General features: G+C 42.3%; 3 protein-coding genes across 3 annotated transcripts; 2 read left to right on the top strand and 1 right to left on the bottom strand.

Moving 5' to 3' along the window:
* Nucleotides 1-4,260, top strand: tsen15 (TSEN15 tRNA splicing endonuclease subunit). The gene is made up of 4 exons (XM_021589921.3): nucleotides 1-207; nucleotides 338-419; nucleotides 2,840-2,975; nucleotides 3,400-4,260. The coding sequence occupies exons 1-4, from the start codon at nucleotides 130-132 to the stop codon at nucleotides 3,566-3,568; spliced, it is 465 nt and encodes a 154-aa protein (XP_021445596.2). The 5' UTR covers nucleotides 1-129; the 3' UTR covers nucleotides 3,569-4,260.
* On the bottom strand, nucleotides 3,964-15,132 carry LOC110508986 (uncharacterized protein C1orf21 homolog). Its single transcript, XM_021589920.3, has 6 exons — nucleotides 14,758-15,132; nucleotides 12,711-12,830; nucleotides 9,945-10,027; nucleotides 7,204-7,274; nucleotides 7,017-7,077; nucleotides 3,964-6,903 (listed from the first exon to the last, which is right to left on the bottom strand). Exons 2-6 carry the CDS (start codon nucleotides 12,817-12,819, stop codon nucleotides 6,865-6,867), a joined length of 363 nt encoding a protein of 120 aa, XP_021445595.2. The 5' UTR covers nucleotides 12,820-12,830; nucleotides 14,758-15,132; the 3' UTR covers nucleotides 3,964-6,864.
* On the top strand, nucleotides 15,081-27,746 carry LOC110508985 (vesicle-trafficking protein SEC22b-B). The gene is made up of 5 exons (XM_021589918.3): nucleotides 15,081-15,337; nucleotides 22,351-22,460; nucleotides 24,075-24,235; nucleotides 24,720-24,866; nucleotides 26,898-27,746. Exons 1-5 carry the CDS (start codon nucleotides 15,263-15,265, stop codon nucleotides 27,050-27,052), a joined length of 648 nt encoding a protein of 215 aa, XP_021445593.1. The 5' UTR covers nucleotides 15,081-15,262; the 3' UTR covers nucleotides 27,053-27,746.

Genomic DNA, 27,746 nt, shown 5'->3' with positions numbered 1-27,746 from the left:
GGACCATTTACATTGCAGTACTTTAGCGTCCTAAATGGGAGTGAGGCACTTTCACAGAGTTCACACGTTGTCAGCATCACAGTGTATGTGTGGGATTTAAAGTGATTTACAAAATATAGACGAGGAAATATGTCGTTGACGAAGAAAACAGACGAGGATGTAATTGAGAAACCACTTCCCCCTAACTGGATTTTACAGCATCCAATGGTAAGTGCCAAATGCCATCAACAAACATGTCCTAGCTGACGTTAGTCATGAACAACAACAATAATCGATGCACCAATGTAACTGATGCAGTACTAGCTAACGTTTTAAACTTTTACCCTCATGCTCATAGTACCAACATCTGATGAACCTAGATGTTGGAGACAGTGCTCAAGTCCATGCAGCTTTCTTGGTGTACCTGGATCTAGCTGAAGGTGAGTTAACCATGAATTGGATCGACAATCAACTCTGTTTTTGCACCATCACAAGCTAGCTACTTGACCTTTCAGGCGAGTGCTACCCAAGGGGGCTTTACATCCGGCCCACTTTTGGGTTTTCAGCCGAAGGTATGGAGGACAGCTCAATGTGAGTTTGGAAACATTTGTAACTTTCATACTACCAAGAAATTCACTTTCAAATACAAAATATCCACTTAATGTACGGGGTTTAGCAAAGTTACAGCCGGCTGTAAGTCAGCCTCCAGTCGAGGTATGACACATCCTCTCTCCTTGCGCTCACATTTCCATTGGACCATTCCATATTTCCAGCACGTGTTAAGCCTCGATCACATCGACCGTGTCATTGCGCAAAATAGTATGCAGCAGCATCTGAATGTTTGACTCATACCTTCGATAAATCCAACCTATGCACCACACAGAACGTGCTGCAACTGCCATGCAATTTTGTAACATTTTATTTAACAAGGCAAATCAGTTAAGAACAAATTCTTATTTACAATGACGGACTACCTAAAGACAAAAGGTCTCCTGTGGGGATGGGATAAAAAATAAATAAAGGCGTGTGTGTATATATATTATAGTTGAAGTCGGAAGTTTACATACGCTTTAGCCAAATACATTTAAACTACGTTTTTTACCATTTCTGACATTTAATCATAGTAAAAATTCCCTGTTTACTTAGGTCAGTTAGGATCACCACTTTATTTTAAGAATGTGAAATGTCAGAATAATAGTAGAGAATTATTTATTTATTTAAGCTTTTATTTCTTTCATCACATTCCCAGTGGGTCTGAAGTTTACATGCACTCAATTAGTATTTGGTAGCATTGCCTTTAAATTGTTTAACTTGGGTCAAATGTTTCAGGTAGCCTTCCACAAGCTTCCCACAATAAGTTGGGTGAGTTTTGGCCCATTCCTCCCGACAGAGCTGGTGTAACTGAGTCCGGTGTATTGGCCTCCTTGCTCACACACGCCTTTTCAGTTCTGCCCATAAATGTTCTATATAATTGAGGTCAGGGCTTTGTGATGGTCACTCCAATACCTTGACTTTGTTGTCCTTAAGCCATTTTGCCACAACTTTGGAAGTATGCTCAGGGTCATTGTCCAATTGGAAGACCCATTTGCGACCAAGCTTTAACTTCCTGACTGAAGTCTTGAGATGTTGCTTCAATAATCCACATCATTTTCCTTCCTCATGGTGCCGTCTATTTTGTGAAGTGCACCAGTCCCTCCTGCAGCAAAGCACCCCACAACATGATGCTGCCACCCCTGTACTTCACAGTTGGGATGGTGTTCTTCAGCTTGCAAGCCTCCCCGTTTCCTCCAAACATAACAATGGTCATTATTGCCAAACGGTTTGTTTCATCAGACCAGAGTACATTCTCCAAAAAGTATGATCTGTGTCCCCATGTGCAGTTACAACCCGTAGTCTTTTTTTATGGCAGTTTTGGAGCAGTGGCTTCTTTCTTGCTGAGCGGCCTTTCAAGTTATGCCGATATAAGACTCGTGGATGTAAATACTTTTGTACCTGTTTCCTCCAGCATCTTCAAGATCCTTTGCTGTTCTTCTGGGATTGATTTGCACTTTTTGCACCAAAGTACGTTCATCTCCAGGAGACAGAACGCGTCTTCTTCCTGAGCGGTATGACGGCTGTGTGGTCCCGTGGTGTTTATACTTGCGTACTATTGTTTGTACAGATGAACGTGGTACCTTCAGGCAATTGGAAATTGCTCTTGATTTTTACTTTAGATGTTCCCATGTCAAGCAGAGGCACTGAGTTTGAAGGTAGGCCTTGAAATACATCCACAGGTACACCTCCAGTTGACTCAAATGATGTCAATTAGCCTATCAGAAGTTTCCATGACATTTTCTGGAATTTTCTAAGCTGTGTAAAGGCACAGTCAACCTAGTGTATGTAAACTTCTGACCCACTGGAATTGTGATACAGTGAGTTAGAAGTTAAATAATCTGTCTGTAAACAATTGTTGGAAAAATGACTTGTGTCATGCACAAAGTAGATGTCCTAACCGACTTGTTAAAACTATAGTTTAAAAATACATTTGTGGAGTGGTTGAAAAATGTTTAAATTTTGCATTTAAAAAAAATACATTCTTAGTTCCAAAACCATATTGCGGGTGAGGTATATTTGCGTTTTGACAGAGCATTTGGGCAACGTCGGGGCATTTCCCTCACAAGGCAAAAGGGGACATGCAAGGGCTAGTGCTACAGATGATATCAGTTGGATAAACCTACATAAAATGTAAACTAAGTACTTTGCAATGAAAACCTATTATTAGCCAGGTGTACCTAGTGTAAAGCAAGTTACTTATCATGTTCCTGATTGTGCCCACATTAGCTAGCTAGCCAGCAAGTCATCTCTGTCCTTTCCATTACAGTGCGTCAGTGGAAGGAGGTGAGTGGAGTGGGGTGCTCTGAGCTGCGACTGGTGTTGCTGGAGGGAAGGGAGAAGGAAGGAGAGCCCACTCAGATGGTGCTCCCACTACCTGTACACAGAGGCCTGAGCCACAGAAGGTGAGATAAGACTGGGCCTCTTTATCGAATACCCACTCCGCTATAAGACCTCCAAATGCAGGGAACATAAAGGAATGAGTTAATGTACAGAAATAAGACTGATGCTATGCTACAGGGTTGCAGTCAATTCCATTTCAATTCTAGTCAGTTCAGGAAGTACCCAACTTTTCAATGAGGAACATTTGGAATAGGAATTTGTTGACTGTCATTGAAATGGAATTGACCCAATGTTAGATTACGCCACAAATCAACATTTTGCAACACTTTCGGAACACCAGCGGATAAAGAATGCAGCCGCCCCCAAAGAATGTAGGCGAACTGGAACTGGAGTGTGATTACTGTGTATATTCTTCAATGTAAGATCATTTCTTTATACATATCTATGATTTGGTCCATCTCTGACCTCTTCTCCTCCCTCTCCTAGTGTGCGGTCAGTGCTGGCCAGAGGCTCGCCCATGCTCCTGTGTGTGGTGGCATCTGACTCCAGCCTTGTCTACCAGAGGATGTGTGATGGCCTGCTGACCCCTGACCCCCCCGTGGGCATCCAGGACCAGGGCCGCCGGCAACACCGCAAAAGACGCCAGCAACATTGACCCGCAGCAGAACCACAGTGACCGTTGGCAGACCGCTATGGTCTGGTAATGAACTCTGCAGTGACCAGGAGAGAACCACAGACTGAATGGCAGGCGGTTGTGGTCTCGTAATGATGAACCAAAGTGCCAGTGTTTTCCTTAAATTTGGCAGGGCGTGCCTAGCTTCATTGCTCCGTTTCTGAACTGTTTTTGAGACCCTGGGCATAGTGACTTTCTTAAGGCTCAACAGCTAGCCTACATAAAGTATGACAGACCCTGAGAGACTGCGTCAAGAGAAATTTGACAAATATTACAACGGCCATAACTGCCTTTAAAAGGTGCCACAGTCTCTGTGGGCCAGAGGGTTCGTGTTATAGCTTCTCGGACAATTGACAGACAATCAATCAGACACTGGATTGCAGTTGGACATAAAATTGCCAGAGGATACCTAAGTTGTATTGAATTAAATCTCCATACAGTACATCCATGAAGCAATACATGCTTATGTAGCAGACTGCCATATCCACAGACACCACTTGAACTGGTTATAGTTACTGTAACACTGTTTTGTTTTGTGCCGACTCCATACCCATTTACTTTCAGTGCAGTTGTGAGTTTTAAACTGTAGAGGGCATGAAAACTACCATGGATGCCTCAATGATATTGCTAGACCATCATTTGACATTGACAGATAAAGACAACAGTAAACACAATGATGGGTGTGCCTGTGCATTACGAGGTATTAGTAACACCACAAGGACCATATGAGAAACCATTTTGTTTGACAAATGATATTACAGTGACCTGAAAACACGTTATTTTACTAGAAAAACTCTTAATTGAACATTAAAAAACGAACAAGCAAAAATGAGCATGACGACAAATGCAAAGAGCACTACATAATCTGACTATGCTCCTTATACAGTATACTGTCTTTAGATTGAACACTGATGTGGTCTTATTAACAGGTAAGAACATACTGACAAAGAGCACTACATAATCTGACTATGCTCCTTATACAGTATACTGTCTTTAGATTGAACACTGATGTGGTCTTATTAACAGGTAAGAACTGATACTGACAAAGAGCACTACATAATCTGACTATGCTCCTTATACAGTATACTGTCTTTAGATTGAACACTGATGTGGTCTTAATAACAGGTAAGAACTGATACTGACAGCAGAGTGCTGTGTGTGTGTGTACAATTGGTGCAACAAAGCCTAATGAAGAGGTAGGCTCGACTACAAAACAACAATAACTAGAACACTTCAACCCTGAGCATTGACATTAAACAAGAATACCCTACGTAGTAAAGTAAGAAGACATGGGCCGACTATGAATCACAGTGCATTCGGAAAGTATTCAGACCCCTTCACTTTTTCCACAATTTGTTATGTTACAGCCTTATTCTAAAAGGGATTAAATCGTTTTTTCGCCCCCATTATCAATCTACGCACAATACCCCACAATGACCAAGCAAAAACTGTGTGCTTAGGGTGGTTGTCCTGTTGGAAAGTGACCCTTTCCCCAGTCTGAGGTCTTGTGCGCTCTGGAACAGGTTTTCATCAAGGCTCTCTCTGTACTTTGCTCTGTTAATCTTTCCCTCAATCCTGACTGGGAGGCTAGTCCCTGTCGCTGAAAAACCTCCCCACAGCATGATGCTTTCACCATAGGGATGGTATTGGCCAGGTGATGAGCGGTGCCTGGTTTCCTCCAGACGTGACACTTGGCATTCAGTCCAAAGAGTTCAATCTTGGTTTCATCAGACGAGAGAATCTTGTTTCATGGTCTGGGAGTCCTTAGGTGCCTTTTACTAAGGAGTAGCTTCTGTCTGGCCACGCTACCATAAAAGCCTGATTGGTGGAGTGCTGCAGAGATGATTGTCCTTCTGGAAGGTTCTCCCATCTCCACAGAGGAACTCTGGAGCTCTGTCAGAGTGACCATCGGGTTATTGGTCACCTCCCTGACCAAGGCCCTTCTCCCCGATTGATCAGTTTTGCCGGGTGGCCAGCTCTAGGAAGAGTGTTTCTAAACTTCCATTTAAGAATGATGGAGGCCACTGTGTTCTTGGGGACCTTCAATGCTGCAGAAATGTTTTGGAATTTACCACAGGTGGACTCCAATCACGTTGCAGAAAAATCTCAAGGATGATAAATGGAAACAGAATGCACCTGAGCTCAATTTCGAGTCTCATAGCAAAGGGTCTGAATACTTATGTAAATAAGGTATTTCTGCATTTTATTTTGAAAACATTTGCAAAAATGTCTAAATCAGTTTTTCGCTTTGTATTTATGGAGTATTGTGTATAGATTGATGAGGAACAATCAATTTTAGAATAAGACTAACGTCATAAAATGTGGACAAAGTGAAGGGGTCTGAATACTTTCCGAATGCACTTTATGAGCATACTGTAGAAAATAAAATTCAAAAAGTATCCTGGAATGCAGGAAGTAAGTAACCCCGGTTTCCCCTCATGGGGTGTGTTCATTGGGGTGACACGCTCAGAACATTGCAGATAGAAATACGCTACATAGAGAGACACTGATAAGAGAATCAATGATACAATACGATGATGGGAGTATCCCCAGCTCTATTACTTTAAGTTTCTATCTGCAATGCAGTGAATGTTTCAGCCACCTGGATTGCATTCATTAAGGCACACCGTAGCCAAATGTTTTGCAACAGAAAATGTCAACTAGCGTTTCTTATTGGTAGTTCTTCCCTGTTTCAGTCTGTTTTCTTCCATTTGGTGCCTAATGAATACGACCCAGGAATAATTCCCAGATTCATTTTCTTCTGCCCCCCCCACAATTACCTCCATTGTTCATCATCCAAACAGATGAGGAATGACAAATGTTCCTTTAAGCCATTACAAATAACCATGATGGACTGGTCTCAGTCAATCCATGGGTTCAAAATGACTGGACCTCCGTTGTCTTTTAATGGACCAGAGTCACAGAGCCGAGCGGCTGCTGTACTTATTGTCCATGGTTACCATGGCGACAGACTTTGAGAGCCGCTCAGTATAATAGGACTGGTGCTGAAAGTAGTCCTGGCCATGTCTTGTAACATTGCTCCTTTGGGGGTAAAACATTGTCGCATTGGACTCGTAGATCTGTTACGGGGAGCCAGGGTTGTAGGTATAGACACAGGGCCGGGCAAAGGTGCTTAGTTTGGGTCAATGTGTCTCCCCCTCCATCCTCGAAATGGTCTAAAAGGAAGAGGGCCGTTGGGTAAGGGTTATGTGGTACAGGCCTGTCCATTCCATTGGACAAATCCTTCCTCTCAGGGGAGCAGATGGTGGACCTCAGTGCTATGTCATATCCTCTTCCTCTGAGCAGTAGTCCTGCCCCTGAAAAAGCAAAGCAGAAGATAGAGTAGAATGAAGTCCTCCCCAGACACTGATCTAACCACCCCCACACAGACACTGTCTTGCCGACCCCTATGAGGTCATTGAACTCTCACCTTTTCTATCTTCTCATCCAGCATCCTGAAGAACTCCTGCTGGCTCTCTGAAGAATGAATCCTGTGGAGAAAGGAACAAGACAGTTCCAATTCAACACTGTTAGTTCAGGGATGGGATGGAAAGGGAGAGGGAAAACCCTGCATTGTGAGTGACCGAATGACAACAAAAATAGTTGGTTGAGCTTACTGTGTCTTCCCATTGTCATTTGATCCTGTGTCGTCTGTTTGTTGGACCGTGGTGAGCAGGGCAGTATTCTCCTGAAACACACACAGGGCTGTCACTGATACTGCTGCTCCTTAAATACAGTGCCTTGCGAAAGTATTCGGCCCCCTTGAACTTTGCGACCTTTTGCCACATTTCAGGCTTCAAACATAAAGATATAAAACTGTATTTTTTTGTGAAGAATCAACAACAAGTGGGACACAATCATGAAGTGGAACGACATTTATTGGATATTTCAAACTTTTTTAACAAATCAAAAACTGAAAAATTGGGCGTGCAAAATTATTCAGCCCCTTTACTTTCAGTGCAGCAAACTCTCCAGAAGTTCAGTGAGGATCTCTGAATGATCCAATGTTGACCTAAATGACTAATGAGGATAAATACATTTGATTTATTTTGCTCCTTTTCACTCCAGTATCTCTACTTGCACACTCATCTTCTGCACTATCACTCCAGTGTTTAATTGCAATATTGTAATTATGGCCTATTTATTGCCTTACCTCATTTGCACACATTGTATATAGACTTTTTCTATTGTATTATTGACTGTATGTTTGTTTATTCCGAGTAACTCTGTGTTGTTGTTTGTGTCGCACTGCTTTGCTTAATCTTGGCCAGGTCGCAGGTGTAAATGAGAACTTGTTCTCAACTAGCCTACCTGGTTAAATAAAGGTGATATTTTTGTAAAAAAATGTTTAAACCTACACTAAGTTGCCTGTGCCTTTAAGCTACTTGGAAAATTCCAGAAAATTATGTCATGGCTTTAGAAGCTTCTGATAGGCTAATTGACATTTTGAGTCAATTGGAGGTGTACCTGTGGATGTATTTCAAGGCCTACCTTCAAACTCAATGCCTCTGCTTGATATCATTGGAAAATCAAAAGAAATCAGCCAAGACATCAGAAAAAAAATTGTAGACCTCCACAAGTCTGGTTCATCCTTGGGAGCAATTTACAAACGCCTGAAGGTACCACGTTCATCTGTACAAACAATAGTATACAAGTATAAACACCATGGGACCGCGCAGCCGTCATACTGCTCAGGAAGGAGACGCGTTCTGTCTCCTAGAGATGAACGTACTTTGGTGCGAAAAGTGCAAATCAATCCCAGAACAACAGCAAAGAACCTTGTGAAGATGCTGGAGGAAACAGGTACAAAAGTATCTATAGCCACAGTAAAACGAGTCCAATATCGACATAACCTGAAAGGCCGCGTAGCAAGGAAGAAGCCACTGCTCCAAAACCTCCATAAAAAAGCCAGACTACGGTTTGCAACTGCACATGATCATACTTTTTGGAGAAATGTCCTCTAGTCTGATGAAACAAAAATAGAATTCTTTGGCCATAATGACCATCGTTATGTTTGGAGGAAAAAGGGGGAAGCTTGCAAGCCAAAGAACACCATCCCAACCATGAAGCACTGGGGTGGCAGCATCATGTTGTGGTGGTGCTTTGCTGCAGGAGGGACTGGTGCACCTCACAAAATAGATAGCATCATGAGGCAGGGAAATTCTGTGGATATATTGAAGCAACATTTCAAGACATCAGTCAGGAAGTTAAAGCTTGGTCGCAAATGGGTCTTCCAAATGGACATTGAGCCCAAGCATACTTCCAAAGTTGTGGCAAAATGGCTTAAAGACAACAAAGTCTAAGTGTTGCAGTGGCCATCACAAAGCCCTGACCTCAATCCTATATAGAAAATTTGTGGGCAGAACTGAAAAAGTGCGTGTGAGCAAGGAGGCCTACAAACCTGACTCAGTTACACCAGCTCTGTCAGGAAGAATGGGCCACAATTTACCCAACTTATTGTGGGAAGTTTGTGGAAGGCTACCCAAAACGTTTGACCCAAGTTAAACAATTTAAAGGCAATGCTACCAAATAGTAATTGAGTGTATGTAAACTTCTGACCCACTGGGAATGTGATGAAAGAAATAAAAGCTGAAATAAATCACTCTACTATTATTCTGACATTTCACGTTCTTAAAATAAAGAGGTGATCCTAACTGACCTAAGACAGGTAATTTTTACTTGGATTAAATGTCAGTAATTGTGAAAAACTGAGGTTAAATGTATTTGGCTAAGATGTATGTAAACTTCCGACTTCAACTGTATATTTCACTTGTCATCCACAAATCCAACTCCTCCTTTGGCTGCCTTTCCTTCCAGTTCTTTGCTGCCAATGACGAACGAATTACAAAAAAAAAAATCACTGAAGCTGGAGACTCATCTCCCTCACTAACTTTAAGCATCAGCTGTCAGAGCAGCTTACTGATCATTGCACCTGTACACAGCCCATCTGTAAATAGCCCACCCAACTACCTCGTCCCCATATTGTTTTTTTGCTCCTTTGCACCCCAGTATCTCTACTTGCACATCATCTTCTGCAGATCTATCACTCCAGTGTTAATGCTAAATTGTAGTTATTTCACCACTATGGCCTATTTATTGCCTTAACGCACTAATCTTACTACATTTGAACACACTGAATATATATTTTTATATTGTGATATTGACTGTACGTTTGTTTATCCCATGTGTAACTCTGTTGTTTGTGTCGCAGTGCTTTGCTTTATCTTGGCCAGAACTTGTTCTCAACTGGCCTACCTGGTTAAATAAATATAAAATAGGATATTCTTTGTTAAACAATTTGAAAAAGTGTGTGTCAAACTGTATGATGAATGAGTAACTTAACATCAGTCTTTCTCACCGTGCTGTCCTGGTCGCAGTTGTTTAGTCTGTCCTCTTCTCTATTTATATACTTCACACTTGCCGCACCTTTCTTGTACTCATCTGTAAGAAAGAGCGGGCGAATGAGGGATTTGGGTTAAAAAAAAAACATGCAAGAGTGCATTTATATTTTTTGCCATTAACACTACCAGCAACATCAATTTATTTTTGCTTGTGACAATACATTTTTATTTGATATCTGCATGCTTCAGATTAGAGGATGACTGATTAGAGCATATATCCATGACAGTCCCCATCAATTATATTGATCAGGAATCGACTGTTCATCCATATAAGAGGAGAGGAGGAGCTGCGGTAATCAGCAGAACAATCAGTGGCATCCAGGTCAATACTTCACAAAAATAATGACATGCTCAAATTAACTGTTCAAAGAAGATCCTCTTTTCACAATGGTTGGAAAGCACGACAGCTCCTGCCCCCTCCCCCCTCTCTTTTACACACACACACACACACACACTCTAAGCATAGAGATTAGAGGAAAGGGAAACAGATGCATGATGCACAGCCAATGACCTAATAAAGAGAGAATGACCTGACAACAGACATGCAGCCATAAACAAGCCTCATCAGAACATAATGTCATAACAGTAGTACAAGGTCTTCTTGTTCCTCATTTTACAGGTCAATAGGAACAAGATAAAATGATTGGTATTAATGGAAAATATGGGACCCATATTAGGAACCAAGGATTGGAACCAAAATTATTTTTCTGAACAGAACCACAAAATGTGGGCCTTTCCACTGTTCCAAACTGCTAAATAAAGTTCTGAACCGGTTCGAACCCCCCAAAAAGTGCAGGTTTATAATGGTTCCTTTCTGTTCCTTTTTTAACCCGTGAAATCAAGTTTTTTTTAAAAACATTTAGCTCATTAAGCTGCTGCTACTCAGTTTATCTTATATCCTGATGCCTAGTCACCTTACCCCTCCCTATACATTTCTACCTCTGCAGTATCCCTGCACATTTTAAATGTGGTATTGGAACCGACCCTGTATATAATATGCTTATTTACTTATTGTGTTCTTCATATTTCTCGTTTTTTTTCTAGCATTACATTGTTATTGATTATTGAATTGTTGGGTTTTGAGTTTGCAAGAAAGGCATTTCACTATACTTGTGAATGTGACATTAAAACTTTTAACTAAATTACTTCACCAATCAGTGCGAATTGAGCAGGCAAGCTAGTTGTTTACATGCGTGATGGACAGTGTAGCCTTATGGCGCAAGATGAGACTGAAATTTTGCCGGTGAGGAGAGAGCGAGAGAGAGTTGAGCATCTTGTTATGGCATGCATTATCTGAATTAGGTTCGTAGAATTATACCTAGGAGGACCGGTTTATATGGAGGAACTTTGAATGTCCTTTTGAGCTCGCTAGCTAAACACGTTTTACTTTTTTGTAGTTAATAAATCCAGCGTGAAACGAGATAACTAGGCCTATAGTATCCTTAAATAGCATTGAAAAGGTTAATCCATTCTTCTCCAGCTAATAAATAATCTCTTTCCCTGTCTTCTGAATTACGTTTGTAACGTCAGTGCAGTAGCCTATGGTAACGTCAGTATGGTAACGTCAGTGCAGTAGCCTGTGGTAACGTCAGTACAGTAGCCTATGGTAACGTTAGTATGGTAATGTCAGTACAGTAGCCTATGGTAACGTTAGTATGGTAACGTCAGTACAGTAGCCTATGGTAACATCAGTATGGTAATGTCAGTACAGTAGCCTATGGTAACGTCAGTATGGTAATGTCAGTACAGTAGCCTATGGTAACGTCAGTATGGTAATGTCAGTACAGTAGCCTATGGTAATGTCAGTACAGTAGCCTATGGTAATGTCAGTACAGTAGCCTATGGTAACGTCAGTACAGTAGCCTATGGTAACGTCAGTACAGTAGCCTATGGTAACGTCAGTACAGTAGCCTATGGTAACGTCAGTACAGTAGCCTATGGTAACGTCAATACAGTAGCCTATGGTAACGTCAGTACAGTAGCCTATGGTAACGTCAGTACAGTAGCCTATGGTAACATCAGTACAGTAGCCTATGGTAACGTCAGTATGGTAATGTCAGTACAGTAGCCTATGCTTCAGAGGGGGGATGGGCAGGTAGCCTAAACATGCACACACACTGGCAAAGATTTGCAGCTGGCAGGCAGGGAGGCAGACACTGGAATACGTCTCCAAGTGAAAGAGTAAGGGCTTTGTAACCGGTTCCCATGCTTTTAAAATAACCAGAACAGTATGGATCACTTTCGTTCCCGGTTCCGTTCCTTGAAATTGTTACTTATTTTGCGGGTTTCTGTTCTGTTCCCAGAACTGGTTCCAACCCCTGTAAGGAACTCCTCCTGGTTTGAATAATTTACTGAAACTGCTGTTTCATTGTAACGACCAAAGTTAACCCTATTGGGACTGTGTGGATAGCGTTTTTTCATTTGACCCACTAATGGTTGGGTTATGATTGGGGGAGAGGAATCTGATCCTAGATCTGTACCAAGGGGAAACCACCTCAGAGTGGTAAAGCGCGTTGGTACAGTGTGCTGTCTGTAAATCAGGGTTGTATTCAGTGAGGCGAAATGTTCCTAACATTGCAGAGAGAATTGTAACAAATGAAACTAACATACAATTCCATATTCTACTGAGACACACGCATTTTTGTTTTACAGAATGTTCCGATATGAATGGATGGTCTGAGTCTCCTAAAGGCAACCCAGGTGAATGCGTTTCCAGCACTGACCAGAAAGAACATCCCCATTGCTGTAGGCTTTACTGCGGCCCTCCTCACCACTGGGCACGGCCAACACCTGCTTGGCCGAGGTGCAGCCCATCTCCTCACCCACACACATCACAGGCTGACCTAGAGGAAGGGAGGGAGGTAAAAGGAGACAAAGATATTAATAATTCATAATTCATTTATTGGACTTACATAGCGCTTTTCTAGACACCCAAAGTGCTTTACTTACTGTAGCAAGGAGGAAGCTCACCTCATCCACCACTAATGTGTAGCACCAACTTGGGTGATGGATGGCAACCAATTTGCGCCAGGACACTCATCAAACATCAGCTATCAGTTGGAGAGGTGAGGAGTGATATATGCCCTTTAGAAACGAGGTGGATGATTATGTGGCCATGATCTAAATATGGACAGGTTGCGAATTTAGCCAGGACACCGGGGTTAACACCCCTACTCTTACAATAAGTACCATAGGATTCTTTGTGACCACAGAGAGACGGGACACCTGTTTAACATCTCATCCGAAATGGAAGTCAATGAACTAAGTTGACCAGACCAAGCTGCTATCGCATTGGTGTCTATGGGAGAGCCACCCCCTTAAGTAGACAGGAACTTAAAAAAAAATAACAAATATGATAAACACCTGAGTTGAACTATCTTAATTTATCCACCATCTTTGACAGCACCCTATGCAGGGCTATGTCCCCATCACTGCCCTGGGGCATTGGGATTTGATCTTAAGACCAGAGGGAAGACTTTCCCCCTACTGGCCCTCTAACACCACTTCAGCAACATCTGGTCTCCCATCCAGGGACTGACCAGGACCGACCCTGCTTAGCTTCAGAGGCAAACAATGAGGTTAAGGGATTTGCACTAAAAAATATGTCTCAAAAAGATTACTTAATTATTATTATTATTTACTGTGTCAGGGATAGCGTACACAGACGCTTTACAGCCTTCTTCAGTGTGTAGGACAGAGGCAAGCCAGAAGTGGGATGCAGTACAGGGTGGTATGCTGCTGGAAGGGGAGGAGTGGAGGTGAAGAGTAGGGGAGGAGTGGGGGTGAAGGATATACATTCCAGATAGAAGTGGCCCATAACCACAGATCTGAACTTAACCATCAGGAGGATGGGAAATATCTGACCTTGTGTCAGTGACTAGTCAATTAAACTGCCTATTAGGAGGCCACCCAAATGAACATTCCACCATGATTAAGTAATCAGAAATATCCAATAATATCCCATTGGCCAAGGCCTTCACTAAGTCTACATGATTATATGAAGAGGCCTTGTTTTATGAAGAGGCCCTGATTTTTAATCGTCCAATCACAACACACGGTTTAGCGATGCGCAGTCGTGAGCTCCAATCACAACACATGGTGTGCCAGCTGCACCTCACACCATGGGCCATTCAAAGGCGTTCGCGATGCCAATGGTGCCAATGCGCGGGGTAATCTCCTGCGAGACGGATTGGGCCACCAGCAAATGGAGGGACGTGACAATTAGGAATATGCGTTCGTGACCCAATCAAGTTACCAGGGATGTCTTGTACGAATGGTAGACGAGAGTATATACATAATGGCTGGTTGTGTGTGCGATTGAGGCATGTTTGTTGATGGTCAAGAGCACGGATACATTTTTTTTTATAACATGAGCCCTCAAATGGAGACGTATTGTTTGTAGTGCAAACATGCAATAGGCTATATTAGGAAAGCTATATGGTCATGTATGCCATCATCAGGCTATTTCAATGCATCGAGGATGCTATCAATTGAGCTTTATTTACAGGCAGGCTATAGAAACTATTATTATTTTATTTCATAAGCAAGAGCTGGAAAAACGGGACCAAAATTAAATTGAATGTAAATGAAAAACTGAAGAAAGCTGAATATCAGCTGAGTATAATAACAAAAGAAAATCCAATAAGAACACGGTTCCATTGCACAACGATTCCCTATACAAAGAGCAAACCTTAACACAAACAAAACGTCTGGAGAAGACAAAATACAAATATCCAATGTTATCGCAAGGACAAACATGAACAAATTTACCATTTTTTACAGGATCTGTTCATGGTTCTGCCTGTATTGGTTCTTAGGCGTTCGACCAGCTTCAAAGGACAGGCGCCGGCATCAGGGACATCTGCATCTCTCAATACACCATCAGACATAAGCAATCGAGGTGCTATCCGTCTGGCTCACTGTCTGATCCGGTCTGGATAATCGAACTTTATGAGACAAAAAATATAAACAAAATTACATTCCAAAATATTATCGTTTTTTTTGCAACAAATTCCGTTGCGTTTGTTATTGTATAACTGACAAACGATACAGTTATGGCTATTTGTAAGAAAGTTGCAAAAAAACGGATTTGCAGTCGGACCCAATTCCAGGGCGCAACAACATGGACTTCCGGCCAGCTCACACATCGAGCTCCCCTCCAGCGCGTCAGAATTGACAGCAGAAGCTACGCAGCCAAGTTTATATGAAGTTTTGGCACAGCCAGTAAACACCTACAACCCAACCTGTAGTGTGAATTTTAGAGATTTCGGTCAATATGGTTTTGTTGACAATGATCGCTCGGGTAGCAGATGGACTGCCGCTTGCTGCATCGATGCAAGAAGACGAGCAGGTTTGAATGAATAAAATGTGTTTCCTAGCTAACGTTAACCCTCGATCACGGCTCGGTGTCATTACATTGCACATAAGTCATTTGACGAAGGCGTCTTCTGTTTGTGGGTGCTCTGTCAATCTGAACATTTCCACACATCGCTTGCGGTACAGTTTTTGGAAGCATAAGGACCTTGTCTTTCAAATCAGCTGGAAATAATATAACAAAAATGGTTACATTGATACACATCTTGAAAGGGTTAGTGTTCCCACATGGCCATATCTCTATGGTACAGCGCAAGTTTACGGAAAACCTACTGAAGACACTGTGTTAATTAAAGTTAGCTATCTAGAAAATCAAATAAAGTTTTATTTGTCACATGCGCCGAATACAGTGAAATGCTTACTTACAAGCCCTTAACAAACAATGCAGTTTAAAGAAAAACGAGTATTAAGTAAAAAATAGTTAAGTTAAAAATAACAAATAATTAAAGAGCAGCAGTAAAATAACAGTAGCGAGGCTATATACAGGGGGTACCGGCACAGAGTCGATGTGCGGGGGCACAGGCTAGTCGAGGTAATTGAGGTAATATGTACATGTAGGTAGAGTTAAAGTGACTATGCATAGATAATAGAGTAGCAGCAGCGTAAAAGAGGGGGACGACAACAATGCAAATAGTCTGGATAGACATTTGATTAGCTATTTGGGAGTCTTATGACCTGGGGGTAGAAGCTGTTAAGAAGCCTTTTGGACTTAGTGCTTCGGTACCGCTTGCCGTGAGGTAGCAGAGAGAACAGTCTATGATTAGGGTGGCTGGAGTCTTTTTAGGGCCTTCCTAGTAAAGAGCTCCTGGATGACAGGAAGCTTGGCCCAGTGATGTGCTGGGCCGTAAGCACTACCCTCTGTAGTGCCTTGCGGTCAGAGGCCAAGCAGTTGCCAGCCATACCAGGCAGTGATGCAACCAGTCAGAATGCTCTCGATGATGCAGCTGTAGAACTATTTGAGGATCTGAGGACATATACCAAATCTTTTCAGTCTCCTGAGGGGCAATAGGCTTTGTGTGCCCTCTTCATGACTGCCTTGGTGTGTTTGGACCATGATAGTTTGTTGGTGATGTGACACCAAGGAACTTGAAGTTCTCAACCTGCTCCACTACAGCCCCGTTGATGAGAATGGGTGCGTGCTCAGTCCTCCTTTTGCTGTAGTCCACAATCATCTCCTTTGTCTTGTTCACGTTGAGGGAGAGGTTGTTGTCCTGTCTCATCTTTGTCTGTGATCAGGCCTACCGCTGTTGTGTCGTTGGCAAACTTAATGATGGTGTTGGAGTCGTGCCTGGCCATGCAGTCATGCGTGAACAGGAAGTGAGCACGCACCCCTGAGGGGCCCCCATGTTGAGGCTCAGCGTGGCGGATGTGTTGTTACCTGTCCTTACCACCTGGGGGTGGACCGTCGGGAAGTCCAGGATCCAGTTGCAGAGGGAGGTGTTTAGTCCCAAGGTCCTTAGCTTAGTGATGAGCTTTGAGGGTACTATGGTGTTGAACGCTGAGCTGTAGTCAATTAATAGCATTCTCACAAAGGTGTTATTTTTGTCCAGGTGGGAAAGGGCAGTGTGGCGTGCAATAGAGATTGTATCATCTGTGGATCTGTTGGGGCGGTATGCAAATTGGAGTGGGTCTAGGGTTTCTGGAATAATGGTGTTGATGTGAGCCATGTCCAGCCTTTCAAAGCACTTCATGGCTACAGATGTGAGTGCTATGGGTCGGTAGTCATTTAGGCAGGTTACCTTAGTCCCTGTGCCCAGGAACACTATGGTGGTGTGTTTGAAACATGTTGGTATTACAGACTCGGTCACATACAGGTTGAAAATATAAGTGAAGACACTTGCCAGTTGGTCAGTGCATGCTCGGAGTACAAGTCATGATAATCCGTCTGGCCCTGCGGCCTTGTGAATGTTGACCTGTTTAAAGGTCTTAAGCACATCGGCTACTGAGAGCGCGATCACACTGTCGTCTGGAACAGCTGATGGTCTCATGCATGCTTCAGTGTTGCTTGCCTTGAAGCGAGCATTGAAGTAATTTAGCTCGTCTGGTAGGCTTGTGTCACTGGGCAGCTCGCAGCTTTCCTTTGTAGTCTGTAATAGTTTGCAAGCCCTGCCAAATCCGACGAGTGCTAGAGCCGGTGTAGTATGATTCAATCTTAGTCCTGTATTGATGCTTTGCCTTTTTTATCGTTGTTCGGAGGGCAGCTCCTTGAAAGCGACAGCTCTACCCTTTAGCTCAGTGCAGATGTTGTTTGTAATCCATGGCTTCTGGTTGGGGTACGTACAGTCACTGTGGGGACGACGTCATCGATGCACTTATTGATGAAGAAAGTGACTGATGTGGTGTACTCCTCAATGCCATCGGAAGAATCCAGGAAGATATTCCAGTCTGTGCTAGCAAAACAGTCCTGTAGCTTAGCATCTGCGTCATCTGACCACTTCTTTATTGACCGTCACTAGTGCTTCCTGCTTTAGTTTTTGCTTGTAAACAGGAATCAGTAGGATAGGATTATGGTCAGATTTTCTACATGGAGGGCGATGGAGTGCTTTGTACGCGTTTCTGTGTGTGGAGTAAAGGTGGTCTAGAGTTTTTTTCTTCCTCTTGTTGCCCACATAACATGCGGGTAGAAATGAGATATAACGGATTCAAATTTCCTGCATTAAAGTCCCCGGCCACTAGGAGCGCTGCCTCTGGATGAGCCTTTTCCTGTTTGCTTATGGCCATATGCAGCTCATTGGTTGCGGTCTTAGTGCCAGCATTGGTTTGTGGTGGTAAATAGACAAACTCTCTTGGTAAATAGTGTGGTCTACAGCTTGTCATGAGATACTCTACCTCAGCCAAGCAAAACCTTGAGACTTCCTTACTATTAGATTTTGTGCACCAGCTGTTGATTACAAATATACACAGACCGCCACCTCTTGTATTACTGACGATGGCTGTTCTATCTTGCCGATGCAGCGTAAACCCCGCCAGCTGTATGTTATTAATGTCGTCGTTCAGACACGACTCGTAAAACATAAGATATTACAGTTTTTAATGTCCCATTGGTAAGCTATTCGTGATTGTAGTTAATCTATTTTGTTATCCAATGATTATACGTTGGCTAATTCGACTGATGGTAGAGGCAGATTACCCACTCGCTGTCGGATCCTTACAAGGCACCCCGACCTATGTCCCCGATATCTCCGTCTCTTTCTAATGTCAATCACAGGGATTTGGTTCTTGTCGGGTGTCTGAAGTAAATCCTTTGCGTCGGATATCCTGATATCTTGAAGCTCTTTTCAGTCATAAGAGACATTGTCAGAAACGTTATGTACAAAATAAGTTACAAATAACGCAACAAAATACACACAATAGCACAATTGGTTAGGAGACCGTAAAACGGCAGCCATCTACGGCGCCATTATTTATTTTGCTCAGAACACCTGTGTGTAAGTGTGACTCAGGAAGTGGAAGCTGTATGGATTAGAGGTCGACCGATTATGATTTTTCAACACCGATTTATTCGAGGAACCAAAAAAAGCTGATTAATCGGCCAATTTGTATATTTATTTGTAATAATTGCAATTACAACAATACTGAATGAACAATGAACCCTTTTATTTTAACTTCATATAATACATAAATCAAATCTATTTAGTCTCAAATAAATAATGAAACATGTTCAATTTGGTTTAAATAATGCGAAAAGAAAGTAAAATTGCAATATATGCCTTGTAAAAAAGCTCATGTTTAAGTTCCTTGCCCAGAGCATGAGAACATGTGAAAGCTGGTGGTTCAATATTCCCAGTTAAGAAGTTTTAGGTTGTAGTTATTATAGGAATTATGACGCGTCAACTATTTCTCTCTCTACCATTTCTATTTCATAAACCTTTGACTATTGCATGTTCTTATAGGCACTTTATTGCCAGCCTAATCTCGAGAGTTGATAGGCTTGAAGTCATAAACAGCGCTGTGCTTCAAGCATTGCTAAGAGCTGCTCGCAAATGCAGTAAAGTGCTGTTTGAATGAATGCTTACGAGCCTGCTGCTGCCTACCACCGCTCAGTCAGACTGCTCTATCAAATATCAAATTAATTATAATAAACACACAGAAATACGAGCCTTTGCTCATTAATATGGTCAAATCCGGAAACTATAATTCGAAAACAAAACATTTATTCTTTCAGTGAAATACGGAACTGTTCCGTATTTTATTGAACGGGTGGCAACCCTAAGTCTAAATATTGCTGTTACATTACACAACCTTCAATATTATGTAACATTTTGGCAAATTAATTACGGTCTTTGTTAGGAAGAAACAGTTCGCAACGATCCAAGTGACCCAAACTGTTGCATTATACCCTGACTCTGCTTGTACTGAACGCAAGAGAAGTGACAGAATTTCCCTAGTTAATATTGCATGCTAACATGCATTTATTTTAACTAAATATGCAGGTTTAAAAATATATACTTCTGTGTTTTGATTTTAAGAAAGGCATTGATGTTTATGGTTAGGTAAATTTGTGCAATGAATGTGCTTTTTTCGTGAATGCGCTTTTGTTCAATCATCAACCTTTTGGAAAAGTTGAAGTAGGCTGTGATTCGATGATAAATTAACAGGCACCGCATTGATTATATGCAACGCAGGACAAGCTAGTTAACCTAGTAACATCATCAACCATGTGTGAGTTAACTAGTGATTATGTGAAGATTGATGGTTGTTTTATAAGAAAAGTTTAATGCTAGCTAGCAACTTACCGTGGCTCATTGCAGCCACAAGGTCCTTTTGTCGCTGCACTCGCGTAACAGGTGGTCAGCCCGCCACGCAGTTTTCTCTTTGATTGTAATGTAATCGGCCATAATCGGCGTCCAAAAAGGCCAATTACTGATTGTTATGAAAACTTGAAATCAGCCCTAATTAATCGGCCATGCCGAGAAGGGCCTTGGTCAGGGATGTGAACCCGATCTCTGGAGAGACCTGAAAATAGCTGTGCAGCGACGCTCCCCATCCAACCTGACAGAGCTTGAGATGATCTGCAGAGAAGAATGGGAGAAATTAATCAATCAAATGTATTTATAAAGCTCTTTTTACATCAGCAAATGTCACAAAGTGCTATACAGAAACCCAGTCTAAAACCCCAAACAGCAAGCAATGCAGATGTAGAAGCACGGCGGCTAGGAAAAACTCCCTATAAAGGCAGGAACCTACGTGGAAACTCCCCAAATACATGTGCCTAGTTTGTAGCGTCATACCCAAGACGACTCGAGGATGTAATTGCTGCCAAAGATGCTTCAACAAAGTACTGAGTAAAGGGTCTGAATACTTATGTAAATGTGATATGATTATTATTATTTTTTAATAAGTTATCAAAAAGTTCTAAAAGCTGTTTTTGCTTTGTCATTATGGGGTATTTTGTGTAGATTGATGGAGGGGACAATTTAATACATTTTAGAATAAGGCTGTAACGTAACAAAAAGTGAAGGGGTCTGAATACATTCCTGAATGCACTGTATATGCAAACGTATGTGGACACCCTTTTAAATGAGTAGATTTGGTTATTTCAGCCACACCCATTGCTGATAGTTGTTTGAGCGCACAGCCATGCAATCTCCATAGTCAAACATTGACAGTAATATAACCTTACTGAAGAGCTCCATGACTTTCAACGTGGCATCGTCATAGGATGCCACCTTTCCAACAAGTCAGTTAGTCAAATGTCTCCCCTGCTAGAGCTGCCCTGGTCAACTGTAAGGGCTGTTATTGTGAAGTGGAAATGTCTAGGAGCAACAACTGTTCAGCCGCGACGTGGTAGGCCACACAAACTCACAGAGCGGGACCGCCGAGTGTTGAAGCGTGTAAACATCGTCTGTCCTCGGTTACAACACTCACTACCGAGTTCCAACCTGCCTCTGGAAGCAACGTTCGTCTGGAACTTCATAAAATGGGTTTCCATTGCCGAGCAGCCGCACACAAGTCTAAGATCACCATACGCAATGCCAAGTGTCGGCTGGAGTGGTGTAAAGCTCGCCACCATTGGACTCTGGAGCAGGGGGAAATGCGTTCTCTGGAGTGATGAATCAGCATCACCATCTGGCAGTGCGACAGAATGAATCTGGTTTTGAGGGATGCCAGGAGAACACTAGCTGCCCCAGTAGATAGTGCCAACTGTAAAGTTTGGTGGTGGAGGAATAATGGTCTGGGGCTTTTTCATGGTTCGGGCTAGACCCTTAGTTCCAGTGAAGGGAAATCTAAATGCTACAGCATAAAATAACATTCCAGACAATTCTGTGCAGCACAACTTTGTGGCAACAGTTTTGGGAAGGCCTTTTCCTCTTTCAGCGTGACAATGCCCCCATGCACAAAGCGAGGTCCATACAGAAATTGTTTGTTGATCGATGAGGAAGAACTTGACTGGCAGATTCCTGACCTCAACTCCATCTAACACCTTTGGGATGAATTTGAACGGTGACTGCGAGATAGGCCTAATCGCCCAACCTCACTAATGCTCTTGTGGCTGAATGGCAGCAATGTTCCAACATCTAGTGGAAAGCCTTCTCAGGAGGACGGTTATAGCAGCAAAGGGGGACCAACTCCATATTAATGCCCATGATTTTGGAACGAGGTGGTCAACAAGCAGGTGTCCACATTGGTCATGTTAGTGTATTTTAGTAGGCTATAGGTAAAGACCAGATTCAATTGAGAATAGTCTGAGTATATTATCAAGTGGTTGTCAAATTGTGAATGAGAGACTGATGAAGTGTGTGCAGATGTTCGATGAGCAGGTGTACACATACGTTTGGTCATGTAGCATACTTCCTAGCTAATTTAACTAGCTAGCTAGTTAGAAGGCTAAATGTTTGTAAAGTTAGCACGGCTAAGTTGTACCATATTCTGCTGAATACTACTAGCTAACATTTTATTTTCCCATTTGCGTTCTATCAGATATAGTGTAGCTGTTTGTTATAACTGCAAACGTGTTATTTTATACCCCTTTATCTCGCCTATGTTTAGTCAGGAAGAGACTTGCAACACTACCAGAGCCAGGCTAAGCAGCTCTGCCGCAAACTCAATGCCCAGAGCCCCAACAGATGTACCCTGGAGGCTGGGGTCATGTCTTTCCAGTAAGTATTGTTAGAAGTGGATTTTCTTAATATATTATATTTTTATATATCTTTTACATTTGTCTTAAATAATATCATAGTCACTACTGCATCCAGAGTGATATTGTTGGGGAGGGTTACTACACTGAACAAAAATATCAACGCAACATGTAAAGTGTTGGTTTCGTGAGCTGAAATAAAAAAAATCCCAGAATAGTTCCATATGCACAAAAAGCTTATTTCTGTCAAATTCTGTGCACAAATTTGTTTACATCCCTGTTAGTGAGCATTTCTCCTTCGCCAAGATAATCCATCCACCTGACAGGTGGCATATCAAGAAGCTGATTAAACAGCATGATCATTACACAGGTGCACCTTTTGCTGGGGACAATAAAAGGCCACTTGAAATGTACAGTTTTGTCACACAATACAATGCCACAGATGTTTTGAGGGCGTGTGCAATTAGCATGCTGACTGCATGAATATCTACCAGAGCTGTTACTACATAATTTAATGTAAATTTCTCTACCATAAACTGCTTCCAATGTAATTTTGAAGAATTTGGCAGTATGTTCACCCAGCCTCAGAACCGCAAACCACATGTAACCACGCCAACCTAGGACCTCCACATCAGGCTTCTTCACGTGTGGGATCGTCTGAGGGGGGTTGCTGAGGAGTATTTCTGTCTGTAATAAAGCCCTTTTGTGGGGATAAACACATTTTGATTGGCTGAGTCTGGCTCCCCAATGGGTGGGCCTGACTGCCGAGTGGGTGGGCCTATGCCCTCCAAGGCCCACCCATGACTGCACCCCTGCCCAGTCATGTGAAATCCATAGATTAGGGCCTAAAGAATTTGTCAATTTAGTGAGTTCCTTTATATGAACTGTAACTCAGTAAAATCTTTGAAATTGTTGTTTATATTTTTGTTCAGTATAATAAGCTAATGAAGATGAATTTCTCTTTCACACACACAGCCAATAGGATCGTAGTTGGATGGACTCGACACACACACTCTACAGGCTCTCCTAGGCTGAACATGCAAAATTGTACCAAAAAGTGACTTATTAATTGAGTAACTATTGACTAACTGATAATAACCAGGCTGATGAGGCCTTAAGAACACATCCTTGTGTAAATTTGAATAACCAGCATACTGAAAACACTAACACTAAGTAACATGATTAATCTTCTATGCACAATTGTCATTTTATATTTTGCATACAGCCTAGCCACCATTCTATATTTACCAGTCAAGTAGCAGTCTTGTGTGATAATCAAAGGTGGAACTCTCTAGGACCTCCTCCTAAATCTGTGTTTATAATACTGTCATTATTATCTTTGTGTATTTCGTGGTATTGAGGAAGTTAAAGCGATGTTCCGATTTGTGTCCTCGCCATTCATTTAGTATGCACTGCGGTGTGTCTGCTGTGTCATTCAGGGCCCGGAGTTGTTTTGTGAGTAAACTAGGCAACACTGGTTAAGTGGTCAGGAGTAACTCTGGAGACAATTACCCTTTTTACAATAACTCCCTAGCCTGTCACTGTACGGATGCTGTGGGTCTATGTGGAAATTTCAATCAATCAATCACTATAACTCTGTTACTTTCCATTAACATACTAATGTCTGTCTCCCCAGCTATGTATTAGAACATGGCGTGTGCTACTTGGCCTTGTGCGAAGCCGTGTTTCCCAAGAAGCTGGTCTTTGGGTACCTGGAAGACCTCCAGACAGAATTCCATGAGCAGCATGGAAAGAAAGTCCCCACAGTCTCCAGGCCGTACTCTTTCATCGAGTTTGGTGAGAGGTTGTCTTTTTTTCACTCGTTATCGTCCCATTTTTAAGACATCCCAGGCAAACAAAAAGCATTTGGGAAATGTCCTTTCCTTCATAATGCCTTTCCTTAATCCACACTGATGTAAAAAAACAACAACTAAATAAGTCTGGCAAAAGCAAATTCCCTGCTATATTGCTTTCCCCCATTCCATATTTTTTGATTCAGTGCAGCAGAGACGAGTAGACAACTAGAGGATGCCACATTAGAGTAGGGTGTCAGGTAGCCTAGAGGTAAGAGTGTTGGGCCAGTAACCTGAAGGTCGCTGGTTCGAATCCCCAAGCCAACAAGGTGAAAAATCTGTCAATGTGCCCTTGAGCAAGGCACTTAACCCTAATTGCTCCTGTAAGTCTTTATGGATAAGGTCTGCTAAATGATTCAATGTAATGGAGATGCACCACAAACCAACACTTAGTGTGTAATTGCGTCTCATCCTTCCTCTGTCCTCAGACACGTACATCCAGAAAACCAAAAAAAACTACATTGACAGCAGGGCACGGAGGAACCTGGGCAGCATCAACACAGAACTGCAGGATGTCCAGCGGATCATGGTGGCAAACATTGAAGAGGTCCTGCAACGAGGAGAGGCCCTATCAGGTCATTTATAATAATCATACCTCGTACAGTACACAGCCCTGGCATCAAACCCACCATACAGACATAAAATACACATTCATTTAAAAGGGTGTTTTCATACATACAGTTGAAGTCAGAAGTTTACATAGTCATGGAGTCATTAAAACTCGTATTTCAACCACTCCACAAATTTCTTGTTAACAAACTATAGTTTTGGCAAACTTTGCATGAAACACAATTTTTCCAAAAATTGTTTACAGACAGATTATTTCACTCACTCCACATAATTCACTCTATCACAATTCCAGTGGGTCAGAAGTTTACATACACCAAGGTGACTGTGCCTTTAAACAGCTTGGAAAATTCCAGAAAATTATGTCATGGCTTTAGAAGCTTTTGATAGGCTAATTGACATCATTTGAGTCAATTGGAGGTGTACCTGTGGATGTATTTCAAGGCCGACCTTCAAATTCAGTGCCTCTTTGCTTGACATCATGGGGAAATCAAAATGAATCAGCTAAGACTTCAGAAAGAAAGTGAGACCTCCACAAGTCTGGTTCATCCTTGGGAGCAATTTCCAAATGCCTGAAGGTACCACGTTCATCTGTACAAACAATAGTACGCAAGTATAAACACCATGGGACCACGCAGCCGTCATACCGCTCAGGAAGGAGACGCGTTCTGTCTCCTAGAGATGATTTGCTTTGGTGCAAAAAGTGAAAATCAAACCCAGAACAACAGCAAAGTGAAGATGCTGGAGGAAACAGGTACAAAAGTATCTATAGCCACAGTAAAACGAGTCCTATATCGACATAACCTGAAAGGCCGCTCAGCAAGGAAGAATCCACTGCTCCAAAACCGCCATAAAAAAGCCAGACTACGGTTTGCAACTGCACATGGGGACAAAGATCGTACTTTTTGGAGAAATGTCCTCTGGTCTGATGAAACAAAAATAGAACTCTTTGGCCATAATGACCATCGTTATGTTTGGAGGAAAAAGGGGGAGGCTTGCAAGCCCAAGAACACCATCCCAACCGTGAAGCACGGGGGTGGCAGCATCATGTTGTGGGGGTGCTTTGCTGCAGGAGGGACTGGTGCACTTCACAAAACACAATATCATGAGGGGGGAAATTCAGTATATTGAAGCAACATCTCAAGACATCAGTCAGGTTAAAGCTTGAACGCAAATGGGTCTTCCAAATGGACAATGTCCCCAAGCATACTTCCAAAGTTGTGGCAAAATGACTTCAGGACAACAAAGTCAAGGTATTGGAGTGGCCATCACAAAGCCCTGACCTCAATCCCATAGAACATTTGTGGGCAGAGCTGAAAAAGTGTGCGTGAGCAAGGAGGCCTACAAACCTGACTCAGTTACACCAGCTCTGTCAGGAGGAATGGGCCAGAATTCCCCCAATTTATTGTGGAAAGCTTGTGGAAGGCTACAGAAACATTTGACCCAAGTTAAACACGTTCACGTTCTTCAAATAAAGTGGTGATCCTAACTGACCAAAGACAGGGAATTTGTACTAGGATTAAATGTCAGGAATTGTGAAAAACTGAGTTTAAATGTGTTTGGCTAAGGTGTATGTAAACTTCTGACTTCAACTGTATAGTTGTCTAACATGGAGCTGGATCCATATTCAGTGACATCAGTTTTTGAATCGCAATATCTGTTAAACGGCAACCATCACTTTCCTACATCAGTTATCACCAGCACAATACCAGTTTCAACATGTGAAAAAAGCACATTTCTAAGTTTTGTAGAATACTTTTTTTTTTTTTATGTTCTATCTGATGACATCAAAGTTAAAACGGTGATGTTCCAAACACTGAGATTCACAGTTACATATACTCTCCCTTGTATTAGAAACCCTTTGCACATTTTGAAAATCCTAGTTCTTTAAAAACTTTTAGTCATACTTTCATGTCAGGAATTGCCCACCTTTCCTATTCATTTATGATTGAAGCCTGCATAAATTCACGGTTAGATATAATGCAGCTATTGGTTACATTACGGTCCTAAATATTAATCAGACATTTTTTTCCCTCCAGCTCTCGACACCAAAGCCAGCAATCTGTCCAGCCTTTCAAAGAAGTACCGCAGCGATGCCAAGTACCTCAACACCCGATCCACCTATGCCAAGATAGCAGCCGGGGCAGTCTTCTTCATTACACTTATTGTCTATGTGCGTTTCTGGTGGATCTGATGCGTAAGGACTGTGAAAGAGGAGATAGTCAATTGTAATATATTAATGGTTTCTGTTAACAGCAAAGCTTAAGTTCCTACATGGGTGCCTTAGGGGAAGGGTGGGACCTTGTACACGGGTGCCTTAGGGGGAGGGTGGGACCTTGTACACGGGTGCCTTAGGGGGAGGGTGGGACCTTGTACACGGGTGCCTTAGGGGGAGGGTGGGACCTTGTACACGGGTGCCTTAGGGGGAGGGTGGGACCTTGTACACGGGTGCCTTAGGGGGAGGGTGGGACCTTGTACACGGGTGCCTTAGGGGGAGGGTGGGACCTGGTCTGTGTACTGGATGAGTGGATGGACTCATGTCTGTTTCAGCTGTGTGTCATGTCGAATATCTGTATGGACACATACTGACCTGTTGTTCCTAATGTGAGCGAGGTGTAGCTTTCTGTGCATTCATAGTGTTTGTATAATCCCATTCGCTGGAGTATAAAAGGGATTGAAAATGTGTTAGCAATGTTTACATTACGAGGTGGAGGTTCTTTACCATGTCTCTGAAGGAAAATTCTATATGCAAATGGTCTTAAGTGTGAAACAACTTGTTACCGTGAGTTTATTGTTTACAAAACATACATAATTGTAAGTAATTATTTGTTCAAAGGTATATTTACTATCTTCTCAATGTTTATCAGAATAAAAAAATTGGAACACTA

This window comes from Oncorhynchus mykiss, chromosome 28 (genome assembly GCF_057628025.1).
Source record: "Oncorhynchus mykiss isolate SJ-2025 chromosome 28, ASM5762802v1, whole genome shotgun sequence".
Lineage (NCBI taxonomy): Eukaryota > Metazoa > Chordata > Actinopteri > Salmoniformes > Salmonidae > Oncorhynchus > Oncorhynchus mykiss.
This window is presented reverse-complemented; position numbering and strand designations above follow the sequence as displayed.